General features: G+C 30.9%; 1 protein-coding gene across 1 annotated transcript; it reads right to left on the reverse strand.

The window, feature by feature from the left end:
• Window positions 1-4,120: 4,120 nt before the first annotated feature.
• Window positions 4,121-12,771, reverse strand: LOC134262725 (multiple epidermal growth factor-like domains protein 10; the record flags this gene model as incomplete). The annotated part of the gene is made up of 4 exons (XM_062745088.1): window positions 12,675-12,771; window positions 8,678-8,881; window positions 5,680-5,817; window positions 4,121-4,261 (listed from the first exon to the last, which is right to left on the reverse strand). Coding segments are annotated over exons 1-4 (547 nt in total), but the record flags the coding sequence as incomplete, so codon positions are not given.
• Between the last annotated feature and the right edge of the window lie 7,812 nt (window positions 12,772-20,583).

The following is a 20,583-nucleotide window of genomic DNA, read 5'->3' on the forward strand; positions in this document are numbered from 1 at the left end:
GTGGAGAGCTGGAAATTTGTCTTATACTCGGCACATAGGGCCATTGAGCAGGGAGGGATCTTTTTCATGACAGCACCTACTGCGACACGAGACCTCGTTTTTTAATGTCTCATCCGAAGGACAGGTCTCCACGTTCCACAGTGGTTTTCAATGAAGACAAGAAAAACAGACGTAATTGTTACTTTTTTGAAATTTAAGTCTTCTTTGAAACATTATGCAAAAGAGGTAAACAGGATATTATATAACATTTTATCTTAGACTGTCCAAATCTGTACAAAAGCCGCGAACATCTGATGACTCTGATTGTTAACTGTCTACCAGTAAACATATATGTCGATCTCACACACTTGCCCAGAACTTTTATGGTAAATAACCTTCTAGGGTCTAGAAAAGATGGAACTATCCCAGTAGAGGAATAGACCAACTTTATATTGTCGGTATCTTGCTGAAGGACATGAAAACTCTTTTATAGCTAGAGATAAAAACTTTTTCAGGGTTTATTGTGAGAAAAGCTCATGAACTTTTTTGTTCAATGCACTTGTACATATATTATTAACTTATGCACTGTTGATGTTTAATGTTAATTAATATGATAGAACCAATCTCTATATTATGAATGCAATAAAGAGTGTCTGTTTGTCTAGATGTCTGTCCGTCTGACTTTATAATCCAATGCAGATCATTTCTTTAAAGATCCAATTTTTTTTTACCGTACGGTTATCTGAGGAGGGGGAGTGGTCTTAGTAACAGTGGTGTTATTTACCTGGAGACCCCCAAAACCCAAGATGTCAAAAATCTATATACACGTAGAATTACACAGGAAGTCTGTGTCTGGTGATTAGGGTCAATATTCCGTGTTTCGTGTCTAAATTTGTGTGAAAGTACTTGAAATAATTGAAATATTTCAATGAACAAAAATTATAAATACTTCCAGCGATATATAATGAAGAAAAAAATTATATACAGAAATATCGTTTTTATATTTAAAAAAAAAATGACGAATTAAAGAAAAGAACACAGAGTAAAACTACAAAGTAAACATATCTTTTTTTAAATTAAACTTGTGTAAATATCAAAATTAAAAAATAAATAAAATATTCCATTCATAGGTAGACCTATCCGTCGTGTGAACATATACAATGTACCGTACCACGATAGGAATATTGCCTACGTTCTGATCAACAATAGTGTCGAAAATATTCACCTTTTCCGGGTATTCGTGTGTTTAAATTTTTTTTATTGTTTGCAAGATTTCTTTTAAACTTTTAAAAATTGATCTTTGGCTGTATATGTTCACTTTTTAATTTCGAATATTGGGTATTGACAGATGTTAGGAAATTCGAACTAAAAGTTACAATCTCGAAACTCCTAGTGACATTTCAGAACTTTACAACGGAACATGGTAAAGATTGTATGCATATGATATAAGTAGATAAAACATGGGATAAATGATTTTTTTTTATCCGTGCCGTTTGTGCTAAATATCTTTTCTTATTTATCATATTTCAATTTTAATCGGCAATTAGCGTTTCTTTGCACGGACTGGTCTAAATTCTACAGAGCAGATATCTTGGACGACATATCGCCTAAAATACAATATAGTCGTTGAGATTAAAAGGAAATATTTTATGAAGTCATGTGTTAATTATCTACTCTCAATTGTTTTTAAAATAAAATTTTACCCAAATTCTTTTTTTAACCCCCGTGTATACAAGGCGGCTACATTGTGTTTGACGCGTGACCAGGCAATCGTTTTCAAAGGACACAAACTCAGACTATCAAGTAGCACAGGTATCTGACCTGTCAATCAAATCAGAAGCTATTGTTTTTTTTTAATGATTGACAGGCGGTAAATTATTGATCTTGAATCGGGTAGATTTTGGGGGCGTTAACATATAATTGGGTGTTTAAAAGGAAATACTAGTACTTATTTAAGATTCTAAAATAGATATTTCAGAGAATATGATACACACTCGTTTATACAGTATATTTTAATGTAATCCTGGACAAATCTGATACAGAGATCCAATATTTTTCAAAGTCGTAATTCATAGTGTTTCCCCAAATGACCGATGTTGGAGAAAGGGGATTAAGAATCACATTCTAATTCATAACATACTGTTAGAATAAGGTCTTGTTTCATTATACTGACGTTTCCAATTTTTCTTCTTTTTTGCAAAATGTTGCATATAACTTTTCTATAACAATATCAATGCATTTTTTAACTTATTCAATAAGATTAATTAAGTAAATGTATAAGATATTAATTATTGTAGGAAAGATTTTGGTAGGTTTGTATAGGTTGGTTCTCGTGTTGAAGTTCTTGGTATACATTGGTTTCCTGTGTCTCTTGTCCTGTTGTTCTTTGTTCACTAAATTCACTGTTCTCATAATTACTTTTTAGAGGCGTCTTCCTGAAATATAAAAGACTATCCTTCTTTAAAAAGAACGCCATATATTCAGTTAATTTCTGAAGTTTATTTTATAATTAAAGACACTAACTTAAAGTATTTTTATTTGTCATAGAAATAGAATTTGCAAGTGTAAAACTACTTAAATGTTAATAAGAATAATAGTGAAACGTCGGTAGTATTGGATGTACATGAAACATCTTAAGATTTTTTATATCTTATTTTTCATTCAAGCAGATTAAATACCAAAATCCTCAGATGTCATTTTGACCTTCGATTTAGCATTTAGATATAGGTATATAGCTATATAGGTATATAGATATAAGTATATAGGTATATAGATATAGGTATATGGAGGACGTTTTATCAATTAACAATGCTAATTTTTCATGTCAACCGTGGCCTCAACCTATCCCAGGAGTCATGATTTGAACAAATTTGAGTTTACACCACCTAAAGATGCTATAACAAAAATATTACCAATCATGGCTTTGCTGTTCTTGAGAAGAAGTTTGTTAAAGATTTTCCAGATACATTCCTATATAAAACTTTGATCGTCCGCTTTGGCCACAACCTATTTAACAAACTTGAATATACACCCCCCTACAGCCGCTTCCATATAAATATTACCTGACTTTGCTGTTCTTAAGAAGAAGATTCTCATAGTTTTTTCTATACATTTCCGTCCATTGCAGCCCAACCTACCCATATGGTCATGATGTGAACAAATTTAAATCAACACTACATAAGAATGCTTCCACCGGAATTTCATCTTTCATGGCCCACTAGTTTTTTAGGAGAAAATTTTCAAAAAAAACATTAATTTTTCAATAATGCAAACTTGAATCCCCTTAATCCAAGGATAATTTGCGGCAAGTTTGGTGAAAAGTGACCCAGTGGTTTTTGAGAAGAAGATAAAGCTGAAAAATTTATGACAACGACAACGTCAACGACGACGACAACACCACCAACGACGACAGACAGTGGACAAATTTTGATAAAAAAAAAAAGCTTTCTTGAGCCTTGGGTTTGGGTGAGCTGAAAACGAGTGGTGTGTGATATCATAGATTGATATGAGTTGTTAAGCGTTCAATGTGTACATGTAGATAAACAAGAATAAAATATAATAATTATGTCCTACCTCAGACACCAGTAAAACAGGAACAAATTAAGACACCATTTAAAAGTAAAGAAATTCCCAAAACAGAAGTCAGTCCTGCAATTGTACCACTGGCACAAGAGCTTTGCTCTTTCTTGTCTGCAATATTAATTTTGGAAAAAAATGTTGACTGATTTATTGTGTATTGTTTAACGCTGAGTCGGCAATACTAGTACTTTACCCATGTCTTGGCGGTTGAATGATTGTAAAATGCAGTATTGCAGATTTATAAGTTTGCTTGTTGAATCCAGTGTCAATTATTTGATTAACCTTTAACGGGTACAAGTGGTACAGTGTTATTATGTGCATTGAAATGATTTTTGCAAAAAGATTGTTTTTTTATTATATGACGTATTAAATTAACTGTTTATTTGTTTTTCATACTTGACATATAAATCAAATATATTGTGAATGTTTAGAAAAATAATATAAGATTGGGCTTAAAATTGACAATATTTCAGTAAAAGTAAAAAATTTAACATCATTTTAAATTCAATTATAATTTGTTCCGAAAGAATAGATTGTAAAGCTAATTGGTTAGACTAAATACTTATGTTACAACGTCCACCAGACCATCCATCAAAACAGCCGTTGTCACAGTACCCAGTCACATGATTACAGATTCTGTTGTCTAAGCAGTTGTTTGAACAGATAGGTCTACATTCGAATCCATAGTACCCCTCTGGACACGCTTTAATGAAATGAAATCGAAACATATAAGCTGAAATAAAATTTTGATTAAAAAGGAATCCTCGAAAATATTTACCAATAATATAATTATAAATGTTATGAATTAAGATGAGATTAAACCTAAAACTTAACCGGAATACGTAGAAAGAACTCTTGTACTTTGTTCAAGATTTAGCAAGTAATTAGAATTTTAACAAGTTATTACATTAATCTTTCTTTTAAACTTTCGTATTACGAACTTCAAGATATATCGAACCGATTTTATTAAATTTTTGGTAAAAATATTTTTAAAAGATGCAAAATTTACATACTCTATTTTCTCATTGCTAAGTATCATTAATAGCATAACGTCATGAATTAGAAGAAAGAGCGTTGACTCTCATGAAAAAATGGAGAAATTCGGAAATGTCAACTTGATGTTAATTCAGAATATAAAAATCTACATGTACATTCAATTTCAGCATCATCTACCTATGCATCCAATTTAATTTTATCATCATATAAAAACAATATTAGCAAATTCGAATTCACGAGGCTTCGCTTCCTTGGGCCCTAAAATGCAAATACCAAATACATGTATATTCAAAATTTTCAAATATAATCTATTTCAGAAAACTTTATGTTCTTTGTACCCTGAGATTAGCCCTGTACTCTACTCCTTTGCCCAGACTCTAATTCTGTATCCTAATTTAACCCGTGGTCCTTTCATTAAACATAACATTGAGGAGGAGAAACAAAATTGAGTTTGAGTTTACTATTCAGAGCTTTGTTCATTTTATAACTATGATAATAAAGTGTGCAACATTATGCTTCTCTTGGGAATTTTATTCTAAATTCGTAAAAAAAAATCTTTCTCACAAAATAAATAAAGTGACCACAAATTATAGTATAAAACAAATTCATATAAAAGGTTTCATTAACACAAAGAGTCTGACTCACTCAGTAAGAAAATAACTGTTATTATTGCTCCTTTAAATACATACACTAATTCACAACGTTACTGATCCCATCACACGACCTACTTATAAAATATGTGGAGCAAACGAAAATTCTATGAGCTCAAAACTCCATTAAACAATTCAATATAGGACCGGCGCACACACGGACCTTCAAAACATCAGAGGTTGGATCAGGTGCCAGTGTTATTAAGTTGCATAATAAGTGAGATTAATATAATTTGTTTCAATTTATTTTTGGAATACAAAGTAAAAAAGTAAATAAATAAATTTGTTGAAAAAATTGAAAAGAATGGTTTCAGTATAACCAATTTATCCTCCTTTTTAAAGATTTGCTTAACAATTTTGAGATCAGTTTTGTATCAACCCTCGAATATCTTTTAAATAACAAGTTTTCGTATATCTTTTAATAAAACAATCTAATTTTGTCTTGAAAAGGTTTTTTAAATGTGAAAGCTCTTACGATATTCGCACTTATCTCCTTTCCATCCTTCCGTACAACCCAAACAGGTTCCGTTGATAATGTGACAGCGTTGTTCTTGACATTTTGATGGGCATCTCTGAAAGCAATTATCTCCATACGTTCCAGGAGAATCACATCCTGAAGAAATATTCAATGTAAATGTAATTTCATATAAGATAAAATGTGGTATGACAGGAAGCCCTCTCATTTAGGTGTCGAATGTTCCTACGTATAATAAATCGTAGAGACCCGGTCTTGCTGAGTAGGCTTTCCCCTAAAAAATCTTTCCCCTCCGAAAAACTGGCTCTTGAGTCAATTTTCCGAGGGGATCCTACTCTGTGTGATAGTTATAGAGTGCAATTTTCCCAGAACCAATTTCCCCCCAATGAAGTATAATTGCTCTACTTATGTTTTGAGGGGGAATGGCTGGCACATAATGGGACCTTTTTCAAAAAGGTGATCAGATGTATTGAACATACATATACGAAAAATGAAATGAAATTTTAATTATTATTTTTTTTAATATATTATTTTCATAGCTGAACAGGTGCAAAATGAAATTTTAGCCATGTAACTTTTGTCAAATATTTTGAAAATTACAACTTAAGTCCAGTTTGTATAAGTAAAATGAACTTAACAAGATTGAATGCAAAAGTTTTAATTTGTCATTACAATTTCTGAAATATTGGGATCTAAGGAGATTTAATTTGACAAAAAATGTGTCGATTCATAAGGATGGTTACAGAAAGGTGGAAATTTGAATACCGTAGTAAGTGTACAATTTCTTATTATTTTAGAAAGTTTATCATTTACAACCTAAATAGGTCCAAAAATATATACCAAACCAGACATCCGTCTTTTGTTTGCTTCTTCATATTTTCGGAATATTTACATTTTCTTAATGCTAAATAATTAGGCTACGATTCCATCATTTGAAATATATGCTTAGAAAATTCTTACAACATTAACGAAGAATACCTTAAATGTTTGTCGTTTATCTTTTTTCATAAAAATATTGCGGCTGTGGTTTAAATTTATCTATATATAACGAGGGGGGGACATCCTACTCTGAGAAAGAAAGAGGGGGAAATTTGGCTCTGGTGTGAGATTTCCCTCTGAGAAAAATCCTATTCTAGAGTACGATTTCCGGTGGGAAAGCTGGCAAAGGGGGAAATCCTTCTCTACAAACAACAGTATTTGGTATCCATGTATGATTTCTTCTCCGATTTATCAAGTAAATATTTGAAAAGATTAATAGTTGGATGCAAGGCAGCAAAGATTGCATATTTCTCAACCATTTGTAATTTTTTAAACAGTATTTCAAAAAACTGTAGTTTGGGTGCATATATTTTGGAATGAACAGAAATAGTTAAAAATTATATTTTTTCCATGGAAAAAATACAACAGTAATTTATAAGCATGTATACTTATTCAACATAAGTCAGAAATCATGCGTGTGCATGTAAATTAATTTTAAAAAAAACATAAGCCTAAATGGACCGCTTCAAATAAAAAAAATCATGTGATATAAAATAACATACTTATCAGATGAATTAAGTTTAATGAATGTATTAAAAGCTGGAAATCAATGTAAATATAGTGTATTTGTGGATGCAAATAATGAGAGAACCGTTCGTGTAATTAATTTTTAAGTATAACGTATTTTTATGACTTGCCATTTACTATGATTTCACATAACTGAACATATGTAAATTTTTGAATCACTCCATAAGAATTAGGATAAGTCACTCCAGGAATTCTCTCATTGTAGAAGATGACGTATCGTCCAAATGTTGTGCAAACGTGTGTCGAGATCAAGTCAGGCAAGGTAGGCCCACTGTGATTGTAACAATGATACATCATGTCTAAGCTACGTAAGTCAGTTGTGTTTGAAATATAAAGTTGGTATCCGTAAATCAGTTCTCTCTGTCGTTGTTCTACAAAATGTAGCTATAAATTTAACAAATATAAACTTCACAACAACTTTCAGTTGGATTTTTCCCCTATTTTTTATACTTTGAATAAAGTGCCCCGCCACAGAATGATACACCCGTCAAGTAATATCAATTATCATAAACAGTTTAGGGTGTAAGAAAATCATGTCAACCTTGATTCAAAGATTTCAATAATTTTTCCATTCCTTAAAGCATTTGATCTATATATCTCCTGTGGTGTAGGCATTAATTATTATAACAAATATAACATAAAAGATTTATATATTGGTTGGGTTAGACCTTGTTAATGTTAATCATATTAATCTACTAAATTAGTCCTAACAACTTAATCTTTACCAAATAAATTTTGAAAATAAAAAACTAGCCATCAAATGGTTTTTGTCTACTCATTACTCCCAAGGGATGAATGGATCTGCACGATCTACCAAGAAACTGTTTTTTAAGTACTTGATAGTTTTTTTTATCCTAAATTATGTCAGACAGGATTTAATCTGCAATTCACTTGGAAAAATGAACACGCTGATTCCAACCTTTTTTAACTTGAACCCTGGAACAAAAATAATAATAATACGTGAAACATATCAGGGGCTTGATTGTGTCGATGGACAGAAAACAATAACATATATACCAAGGAAATTATTTCACTGAAATCAGTGAGACCCTTTTAGATAGTATTATAATTTTTTTGAATTTGCTTGGTGTCTAAGTATTCAAAACTACTACAGCTTAAAGATAAATAAAGATTTTTAAATTATGTTCAAAATTGTTTGATTATACACCTGCATAATGGCAACATTGAATCATTGAAACTGTATGATATACTTGAACAATAACTTGTAATATAAATTGTGAAATGCTGAATTTGAACATTTCTATTTTTTAATGGGTCTGTTTAATTACATTTGGATAGGAGCAAGTAAAAGAAAGTTTTTTTTTTAAATTCCAGATGACTTTTTTTTCTTTCCTTTGGTAAATTAAATTTCATAAAATGCACGGATATATTTTGATATACTTGCAATTTCGATTCTCTTCTATATACTTACCATTTGCTGTGTCTGTTCCATAAAAGTAAACCTGTATATCATGTATGCTTTTTATTTCCTCTAAATCCACATACCACCAAGCCGGGTTGTCTGCCCCTGTAGAGGAACATGTTGTGATATCTCTGTCAACAGCTCTGGCAGGAGAAGCGTTCGTGTCATTATTTCTGCTGCTTTGTGTTGCTTTTTTAAAGCTTGACAAGTTGTCTGTGAAATCATAATTTCGATGTGATACCCTATTAATTAATCATGGTGAAAAGCAAGCATCTGCATAAAAGCCCATGCTTTACTAAAAAAAACACTTAGGAAACATGCGAAGAAATTCACAATATTTATGAATACGAACTGCCTTATAGAATGTTCCAGATGCATGGGTGAAGAAATTTCAAGATTTAGGAGACAGTGCTTATAATAAGATGAGAGAAGTGGAAGCTACATTATTGAGGACTTAGCTGGTATAATTTTAGTTGGGATATCAATGAGAGCATTTCATAAAATCCTGTCAAAAGACCTCGGTTAAATAAAGATCTCTGCAATACCCCATTTTTGGGAGTTGAACTATGTTCAATCTCCCATGGTCATCACGTATTTAACATGCGCAGTAATTTCTGTTGATTACATAGAGACGAAAGCGAGGCTACTGTGTCGGCTGATTTACTCCGATGATATTCAACAGAAAACATGCATAAACATCCGCGACAAATAGTTCATGTCATTTTCTCCTGAATTAATCTAATTTTCATAATGTAAGTAAATGTAATGATAAAGTAATCTTATTTTGAATATTAGATTTCGTCCAAAGTACATATGTAAAACTAAATTATAAAGAACCTTGAAAGTTTTTCGTAATGGAACTCATTTTTAGTGTAGCGTCAAACACTGAAAGAGATACGAGCGACAACTTGAAACATACTGACGGCAAACGTTAAATTTAGTCTTATTCAAAATTTTCATGAACATTTTTTTGGTTTAATTGAATTCGTTAATGCATAAAGACTTTAGGAAACATGCGTATTTATTACTTAATCAGCAGTATCACCTGCTAAAAGCGGTAAAACTAGTATTCTGTTATAAATATCAAAACCATGAACGGACACCGATGTTTTCGTAAACTCGCGATTAAAAACAACAAAATGAAGTATATTTTTTTAATAAAAGAAAAAAATCATTTACAAACCAGATAATTTGTACGCACACAAACTCTCACATATACCACTGTTTTTATGTTTTGTCAATAAATATTTGTTTTTAACTTGGTCTTGCTCTTTTCTTGACAATATTGAAATACATTTTTATTCACAGAGAAGTTTTATATAACAAACATGTTAGCTCTTAAAGGGATGCTGTGTTAAAATCGACATTTTTCAACATTGATATTATTCCTGCGAAGCTGAAATTTTCATAACACATGGGTAAAGGTGCAAAGGAAAAATATATTACAAATTTGAAGACTTGTGAGCAGTGATATAAATGATCAACCGCCTCTAATATGAATATAATGGCAGTGTGCATGTTTTGCAATGGGAAACGCAAAATATGTGTAGGATGAAAAAGTAATAGAAGAAGCACAACGGCAATATTAATAAAGATTCTATGAAAATTTTGTTCAGTGGTTTTAGAGGAGTTGCGGATAAGAGTTTGGTATACCTAAAGTGTAACAAACATATGGACGGAAATCACGATTAATAAATTCCCTCCCGCTTTTCAAGCAGGGGGTATAAAAAAAAAGAACTAATGTAGGCAGGCAAGCATAATGGCCCATGGGTTTTTTTTTGCTATTCAATGCCTCTGAATGTCTTTCTCGATCAAGATAGTTCCAACTCAAAAAATGTGAAACAGTTGTCTGTATTTGAAAATACAGACATAATATTAATTAATACATGTAACTTGTCACTTAACCTCCCGATCAAAGATTTTATTTACACCATGTTCAACTCCCATGAGTACTTTGATTTAAATGAGAAGCAAAAATCTATCCTTGTTTCATGTTAAAAAAAGAACAATCGTTTATTTTCAGATAAAGTAAAAGGACATGAAACGTTGGTACATTATTTTCAATGGCAAGAAAGTATAATAATAAAGTATGGATGACGAAACATGGAAAGCGTCGAATTATTGCTAAACGCCGTCAGAACACAAAGACTTCTTTATGCTATAGGGAAGAAGTGGTGTTTTTATATCCCATTCCCAAGAAAAAAAGTGTTTCAGAAAATATGTACATTAAATTTTGCATAAATTGAAACAGCAATTTTGAAAGAAATATCAAAAACTGGCATCAAGTGTCTCTTCTTGTTGCACGACATTGCTACAGCACAAAGCCAAAATTAATGACAGATTTTCTCAGTAAAGAGTGGGTTATTGTCATTCCTCACCCTGCAGTGTACCTACTCCCCAGGTCTGTCTCTCCGAAACTTTTCTCTTCACAAACCTTTAAAGACAATTACCTGGAATACGTTATTACTCAAGACGAATCACTGTTTCAACAAGTCATCAGTTTGTGAAGGATCTCTCTAAAGAGGAATATAGGGAAGCATATCAGGAGTGGATTTCATGTTCGGAAAAGTGTGTACGTGTTAAAGGTGATTACTAGTACTGAATGAATGACATGGAATCCAAATGGTAAATATATATTTATTTTGTATTGCATCAAGTACAAATCCTTTTGTATGAACCTCGTTAATACAGACTCTGTAACATCATGAGGCGGTTTAGATACATAGTAAGTCAGGGTACATTATCAAAAGCCAGATGTTACACCAGATCACGAAATCAAAGCTAGTAATACATGTAATAGTGTTAAACAACCTGGCTGTCCAATAAGGTTTTAAAAGAAAGGAATTCCATATTGGCCAGGTATTTAATTATCTGTTTGATTCTTAAATCAATGCGTCAATAGAAAGGTTAGTTTATAACCTGATATACTCATCAGAGACAAGGTACATTTAGGCATGTAGACATAGACTAAATACTAGAATCCTGCAAGATGATATGAATATCTTGTAAAGTGGCATATTTCTGCACCTACATTAAAGATGAAATATGTCAACATGCAAGAAAACTATGTCTTATTCAAGATAATTGTGTCTACAAGCAAGATTATTATGTTGAAATGCAAGTTAAAATCACATTTGAAATATTATTTAGACATAGGTAAGTTTACTAACTAACGCATATATCTGACAACATACATGCAAGATAATTATGTAGTCATGCGACGTATGTCAACAGGCGAATTATATTTTAACACGCATTACTGAGTATTTTTATGCCAACATGCACGATAATAAGTTGCATATCAACATACATATTAACTTAAATAACTTGCAATTTACCATAATCATCTTGCTTATTGACATAAAACGTTGCGAATCTACATACGTGTTATTATGTTGCATGTTTGATGTCAGATACTGGCGCTAGGTTAGTTAGTAAATTAACGCTAATTTAAATTTTATTTTCTAGTACGATTGGTAACTTACATGTCAACATAATTATGCTGAATGTTAACATAAATATAAAGCATTTCTACATAATTATGCTGCATGTTATTTGTAACATAATTTATCTTGTATGTATGGGGCAAAAATATGTCACCATAATAATCAATATATAACTAGCATATTGATATAAATATGTCGCATTTTGACACTAATAAGTTGATAAAATAAACAAGTTGCATGTCAACCTTATTGTATTGAATATTGGTTGGTTGTATGATGTCATATTCAGGCGTTAGTAAATAAGTACACCAACATTAAAATTAGGTGTTTTAGTACCTAGCATGTCATATTTTTGTGCACGTAGACATGATAATGTTGCATGTTGACATACTTTTCTCAAATGTTAACATAAATCATCTTTCTTACAGGAGCAAAAATATGCTACCATACAATTCAACGTAAAAATGCACGCATTATAAACGTAAAGAATGCTTATTTTTCTGAGATAATGATTGAAAATGTGTCTGAAATAAAATAAAATGAATTTAAATTTGACATACCGTATCCAAATGTAACAACAAAACAAAAATAAAGTTTCAAAATGAACTCCCACCCAAATATCATGTTATTTTTCTTCCTTGTTCAATGATAGTTTAAAAGATTAAACACAGTTATTCTATATTTAGAATAGCGGGTTATGGTTAACAGTTTGCGGAAATAAAAATTATGCGATCTATATCTTTTTTTCAGCGCTATGCCTTTTTCCTGAGCCATACCCTTTATCCGTGTCTAGAAATAAATAAAAAGGGCACAGCTGGAAGGCATAAGTAGCCGATTAGCCCCTTTGATTAGTTAATCCACACAAGGGTGTGAATTCAGGGTGAACTTGAACTTTATTCTCATAACTGACAAAACAGTGAAGAGAAAATATGTACAGTATAATTAACATGAAATATTACATGCATGAAGAAGGGATAACAGAGTAATATCAACCAAGAGAGCTAACGCTCTCAATTATAATGTACACATTAAAAAGCATATTAAATTTCAAAATATGTGGATTCAAAAAAAAAATATTTTGACAAATACATGACTCTTGAGTTTTTTATAGACACATCAGTGCATCTAAAAAAGAAATGAAATCTATTCCCAATGTCATTGCTGTTACATGATTTACAAATTCTGTTTTCTCTAGGAATTTTAAACTATCTACCAGTCTCCATTGGTAATTTTGTATTCACAGTTCTAAATAAACAAAATTCAAGGATTTTTTTTGGGAGGCAAATTCAAAAAATAATCTTAAAACATTAATGATTCATTAAAAATTCTATAATTCAAAGCTATGGGGGAAGTTTTCGCTTTACTTCACAAAACCATGTTTGTTTAAACTGATCTAAAAGAGTGATATATACTTTATTTTAAGCCAAGATAAACTAATTGAGTTTCCATACCAAATATAAGTCAATCCACATTCATTTCAAATTTTCTGTACACAATCACACCATGGATTCTTATATAATTTCAATGCACACAAAAGTTTTGCAGACAATTTAGAGCACTGAGCATAAATGAGTTTATCCCAAAATGAGATCATTCTAACTTTAATATCAATTAATAAAAGGTGTCTACCAAGTTCTCCATGCAACATAAAGTTTGGTGTTGATGTTTTCAAGCTCAAAATATGTTTACAAAATTTAAGGTGTAATTTCTCTCTTAGTTTAGTATTGTGAAAACCCCACATTTCGCATCCATATAAAAGTATTGGTTTGACAATTTTATCAAACATGTCTGTTTTACAATCAATTGATAAGTTATGTTTTTCTACATCTACCAAGAACACCATACACAGCTTTAGTAGCCTTATAATATAATTCTTTGGTATTTAGATTAAAAGAATTACTTTTACAAAATGTAACACCCAAATATTTAAAATTATCAACTATATCAAGCTTGGAACCTTTAAATGTAAAAGGGCCATTCTTTTTCCCTTTACCAAATATTACAACTTTTGTCTTTTTACGATTAACCTTAAGGTGCTATTTCTTGCAATATTTAGAAAAAGTATTTAGCATGTACTGACAATCATTTGGGTTTTCAGATATCAAATAGTATCATCAGCATACAATGATACAAAAAGCTGTAAGTAGAGATTAAGTTCTCTCATGAGTTTTTCTGACAAACAAGATAAACCTTTAACTTTGTTTCCAGATAAAAATTCCTCAAAGTCATTCAAGTACAAAGAAAATAGAAATGGTGACAAATTTCCCCTTCTCAAACTCCTATATTACATTCAAACTTTTCTGATCTAATTCCAATCACTACTACTTTTGATTTTATACCTTTATACATATTGTTTGTAATCATAACACATTTTCCATCAATATTATTTAAACTTTATTCCAAAATCCAATATGCCAAACCGAATCAAATGCTTTCTTAAAATCAATAAATGCACAGTACAGTTTCATTTTGTGCCTTTTAAAAAGTTCTAAAAGAGAATTTAATGAAAACATATGGTCTATTGTACCCATACCTCTGCGAAAACCTGCTTGATTTTCCTAAATGAATAATAAATTATCAGCATTTAGTTTAATCGTTCATTAATAATTGCAGTAAATAGCTTTCCTAGACAACTCAGCAGTGTAATAGGTCTATAATTCTTAGGATCAGTATTGTCTCCTTTATTTTTTTATACTGGGATTATATGGTTCCACAGACCCATTGAGTGGGTATTACACCTGAGTCAAAATTTTGTTGAACATTTCATTGTATAAATTCAACATGCAGTCACATGTATTTTTAAGATATTCATTTAAGATTCTATTATCGCCATAGGACTTGTTATTTTTCAACATATTATTACTTCATCATGTGTTGTTTGTTTGGTTAATTTCATGATTGAGCTGAACATCAGAAAAAAATATCAAGCTCTTCTTGTGTAAGTACTGTGGACCCTGACTCTTGTTCATTATAATTTTCATTACAGCATTCTATATAAAATGTAAAGAAAATCATTCAAATCAGCATTACATCTTTGCTTATAGCAGTTTGTGTTCAGGGTTTTCCAGTATTCTTTAGAGTTTTTTCTTCTTAAATTAGCTAGTTTCTTTTTGATTTCTCGAATTTTAACCTTCTTGCTTTTCTAAAGTTTTGTTGAGCATTTTTACAATCATTTGTGAACCAAGGTTTCTTAAATTTAAAATTTTTCTTACATTTATTTGTATTAATTATTTTCTTACCAAAAGTCTCTTTAGCACTTGATACCAATATGTCATTAATTCGTTCAACAACATGTCTATAAAATCCGATGTGACGTTTCCTGCTAATGTGTTTCTGATTTCGTATTCTAGCAGTGTTATTACATTTATTTTGTCTTTTATGGTGTTTTGAAATGTTTCTTGCTTCTCAGTGATCTTTTTTTGCGATCTCTTTTATTTGTTTTTGCTGGTTATTTAATTTCGAATAATTTTCTTTTTCAGAGGTTAGTGAAACCTCTAAAGGGTTGTGAACATCAGATAATAAAGTAGAAAATCCTGATATTTGAAAATCAGAAATATATTTTAGAAATTCATAATTCGAAATACAATAGTCTATAACACTTGTTTGTTTGCATGTATATTCACCATTTGAGTCACCTTTGGATCTACCATTGAGAATAAAAATATTACAATGTAATCAATAAGTTTTCCCATACTGGTTTACAATCATATCTTTTGATGTTTGAATTTCTTTCCATTTTAAAACCATGCTTTTCAAGACATCTCATAACAATTTGATCAACAGCCTAATTAAAATCAGTATCAGAGAGATGGCCATTTGTTTGTACAAAAGGTTCGTTACAATTATGAACATAAACGCACAATGCCTCCCCTACCCCTCCAGTAAAATAATAATGTGCCTCGGGAGGTTAGGGGATAGGATATGATATGAAACAAGATGTGCTTGTGAAACACCGCCCCATCATATGCCCCCGATGATAACACAATTCTGGAGTTGGACCTAGACTGAAATGGTATACACTTGTAAGATGTATTAAGGGTAGCAAAGTCACAGTTGAGGTAACATGATCAAAACTTCTACACCATTGGAAAGGTCTTGTCAAAATGAACACTCATGTTTAATACTAACGCCTTGCCTCTTACAGCGCAATAGTTAAGGGCTTGGTTAAAGCTGACAACAGACAGACAACTAGACATGACAAAAACAAGATACCACGGGGATCTTTTGATTCACGGTAATAAAAAATGCATTTGATTGCATCTATTATTAACAAAAAAGCTCAATTTCGAATATAACTTAACTTGCAATTTATCAACATGTAATAATGATTGTACACACAGGTTCTCTCAGGGTGATATTAAAAGATGCTTGGATTTCTAATTGACCATATCCATGTAGTTTTTGGAGACAATGTCATCCAACAATCTTTTGGAATTCCCATGGGTACCCATTTAACTTTTACGAGAAGTGCTGACTTTTTCAGTTGACGAATTACTCTCACACTAGGACAGTGTACGGAAGTTCTTTTACAATATAGATATTTAGCTGAACATTTAATTCAACGAAAATAACGGGCTACTTTAAAGCAGAGTTAAGTTGTCATTGAAGAAAACGACAACCATTCTACCCTTAAATCCAGTCCTTCCCATACAAGTGCCCCTAACACCATTACCATGACCACTAGAAAAATTCTTTTCTACTGTGGTTTAATCAATTTTCGTTTGCATCAAATTTCGTGGATTTTGTAAAACAGACATTTTTGAGGATACGTAATTTCGTGGACAAAAGCATTGCCTATAAAAATGAATGTCATATTTAGTAATTCAATGAACATTTGAATTCGTGGATCTACTCAACAACGAAATCCATGAAAATTGGTGCTCAACGAATATTGATGAAACCACAGTATTATCTATTCTGTACCTTCGTAGATGTGAATGTTTAAATGGCCAATTAAAGAGTCGAGTGTAAAAGTCAGTGTTTCTCATAAAAGTCCATTAGTAGACATATTTTTGTATTCATATGGAGCAAAGTTGTCCAAAATCCTATACGTGAAAAGAAAAGAAGGAAACACGTTCTGTGGCCTTCAGCTCGACATTTAGATACAACGTATTGTCAATTAATATTTTTGTATTCATATGAAGCAGAATTTATTCAAAATCTTATTCACATGAGAAGAGGAAAACGCTTGCTTTGCCATTCAACTTGACATTCAGATATTTTACAGACGTATTATATATTTACAAATGTTACTTTCATTTACATGGCGACTCCCAGAGAACTTGAAATATTAGATAAATAAAAATCTGACAAATTAGTTTCATATGTGGATATTTGACATAAAAAAGACTTATTGGTAACCAAACAATAAAACTTTATGATACACATAATCAATTTTACTTTTCAAACTTCCCTTACTTATGTAACAATATGTTCTTAGCACCTGCATATGGGTCTCTCTCTCTCTCTCTCTCTCTCTCTCTCTCTCATTTGAGCATGCTTCTAAAAAGAGGTAAATTATTGACAAACGAGGTGACGATACAACAATACCAACAGTCAATAGTTTTCAAATTCTATGGTCGAGACATTGACCTTGCCAGCAAACACAATCCATGATTTATATCAAATAATGACTGAAGTTTTATATTAATTGCTGGGCCAATATGTACACAATAAATTTACATCTGATTCTGAAGATATTTCCCATGATGATCAAGAACATTCAGCGGATGTACACTCCTCCATGGAACCTGATCGTAGTTCTTATGTCTTAGAGGTCATTAGAGGCTACCATGATCACAATGAAAACTAAAGATTTACTACATGTATAGGGATGCCTATGACACCATAATGATCACTATGAAAACTTTGATTTACTATAGTGATAGCTATGACGCTAAAGTGATGACTTTGAAAACTTCGATTTACTATAGTGATAACAATGATACTTTTATTTACTATGCTTTAACTTAAGTAAACTATAGTAAACACTAGTACATTTTGTTAGGATATTCCTTATATTTCTATAATTCTTTATTCGTTAACTTATAAATCACTTCCTTTGTGCATAAACTATGCAGATCATTACACTTTATCAATCAAATTAAATCTAGAGTACTTGTATCATAAAGCAAACGAATTTGTTTAATAAAGTGATATACATTAATTTTTTATTCAAAAGTGAATTTCAAGTGATCAATATAGAAATTATGGAAGCTAGAGTTGAATAGAGTTAACATAGAATGATCTTCTTTATCGTTGAAGTTTCACTTTTCGTACAGGCTCAGTTAAGTCAAACACCATTTGAAAATTACATGGACATATTATTACAGAATGATCACCAAAACATAAACTTGCATGGGTAAGTTTTATTTAACCTTGCAATATTATAGGGATGGCAATCGATTACAGAATTGCTAATCGGTTAATCGCAAGACGTTCCGACCGATTAACCGGTTAGTCGTATCAAGATGTACATTTTGACATTTTCTTTTCATATACACAAGAAGGCTAAAAAAAACGTAAGAAGTAACATTCTGTTATTTATCTTGATATGGATATTTGATGTGCATAAGTGTATATTTTATTTTAATTTCAATATACAAGAAAAAATAAAGAAAACAATAATTTTTTGCCTGAGAAAGGAAACATTCGTCGGATAATTTTCCAACGCAGATGTTAAAGAAGTTTATTCTGCATTTTCACCATAATCAAAACTTTGTCTAAAATCTCGTTTTATTTACAATGGTTTTTTTTAAATATAATTAACGGCAACATATAGACATACGAATTAAAAGTGCTAAATGGTGATGTTTTTAATATCATTAAAAATCACATGCAGGACAGTCGGGGTATAACAACGTGATGTTTTAAAAACAGCAATTAACACTTTAAAAACTGACCAATTATCTCGTGATGTCAACCAGGAGAGCCATAAATACCTCCAAATTATTTAATTACAAGATATGTTAAAACGCTAAAGAAACTATAAGCAGTGGTTTCCTTTCTATAAAAAAGAAAAATATTTAGAAAATGTGTTCAAATATATATGTTTTCATTTTTTTCCGACTAACCGATCACGGATTTTCTAACCGATTAGCATCGTTCCGACCGATTAATCGATTAACCGGTTAAGAATTGCCATCCCTACAATATTATAATTTAAGAAATTCAACATCGCTTCCTTATAAAAAACCAAATAAGTAGATTAAGAACGAGTACATATTACTTTGCAAGTGAAACTGAACGTAAAAGAAATATAAAAAAAGAACCAGAATTTTGTGTTTTATATAGAACCAACATAAAAGATGAATTTCATTTTGCTTTGATTTATCCCCATTATAAAAAATGAAGCGGTAGCTATATTGAAAGTTATGACTAAAAAGAAAAAAACCCACATTAAAACTATTTCAATTACTGAGTATCCAAAACTTTTCTGAACTTTGTAATTTCAAAAATTTTGACATTTTGAAATAAGGCCTTTTAAATTCATATAGCATCAAATTACTTTAACAACTTCACTTAAATTATGGAATTGACTGTACTCTTGGCATGTTGGTCAGTATCGAATATTTATATATAAATTCAATTTCATGTTATAGCTGTAGTGGAACATTTAATTTACTACATAATAAGAAATGAGACAACACATAATTTCATTTTCTAAATATCATTTGTTTCCAGAATTAAAAGCAAAATGATGTTAACATATTCGATATTCTCTCTGATTTTGTATATTATTATTTAGAGCTGTTTGGAATTATGTTGAAAATATATATAATTGGATTCACAATACAATTTATTTCTCCCATAACAATAAAAAATACGACAATGTTGGCACATTCAATATTTCACAAAAAAATATGATTTCATAGCTGTACATTAATATCTTTATGTAGTAAGTAATAAATTATAGACAAAATACTATAAATGCATGTACATCCTTATCTATAATAATGAGATTCAAAAAATGAAGAGCAATTGTGTAATATTTTGATGTTGACGTTTTTTTCTGAATATCATTTTTTCCCAGAATCAAAAGAAAATGTTTACTTATTAGAGATCCTCTCTGATTTTGTACTTTCTTGATTTCTAGAAGAACTGTAATCAAACAATAATTGTTTCAGAGCAGTTTGGAATTCTTTGATGCTAAAAAGATATATCATTGGATTTACTAAATAATTTATATTTGCCATAACAAAGAAAAATACGACGATGTTGGGGCTAACGGTTAACAGATTACATGTGTCAATCACAATTATAAACGCCAGTGGAATGGTAAATACCAGTAAGGCAAGAAGTAATAAACTTATAATCTTCATTGACTTATCCAGTTTTCTTCTCTTCGATTCCTTTACATGCTCGGAGAATTTTGAGGCGTCGCGCAAGTGACGATTTTTCAGCTTTTTAATGGAGATACAATAAAATAGAAGTGTTAGAGACAAAAATGTCAAACCAAGGATAGTAATA

The sequence above is a fragment of the Saccostrea cucullata genome, unplaced genomic scaffold, assembly GCF_032062105.1.
Source record: "Saccostrea cucullata isolate Sc308-1 unplaced genomic scaffold, CSIRO_AGI_Scuc_v1 ctg11812, whole genome shotgun sequence".
Taxonomy (NCBI): Eukaryota; Metazoa; Mollusca; class Bivalvia; order Ostreida; family Ostreidae; genus Saccostrea; species Saccostrea cuccullata.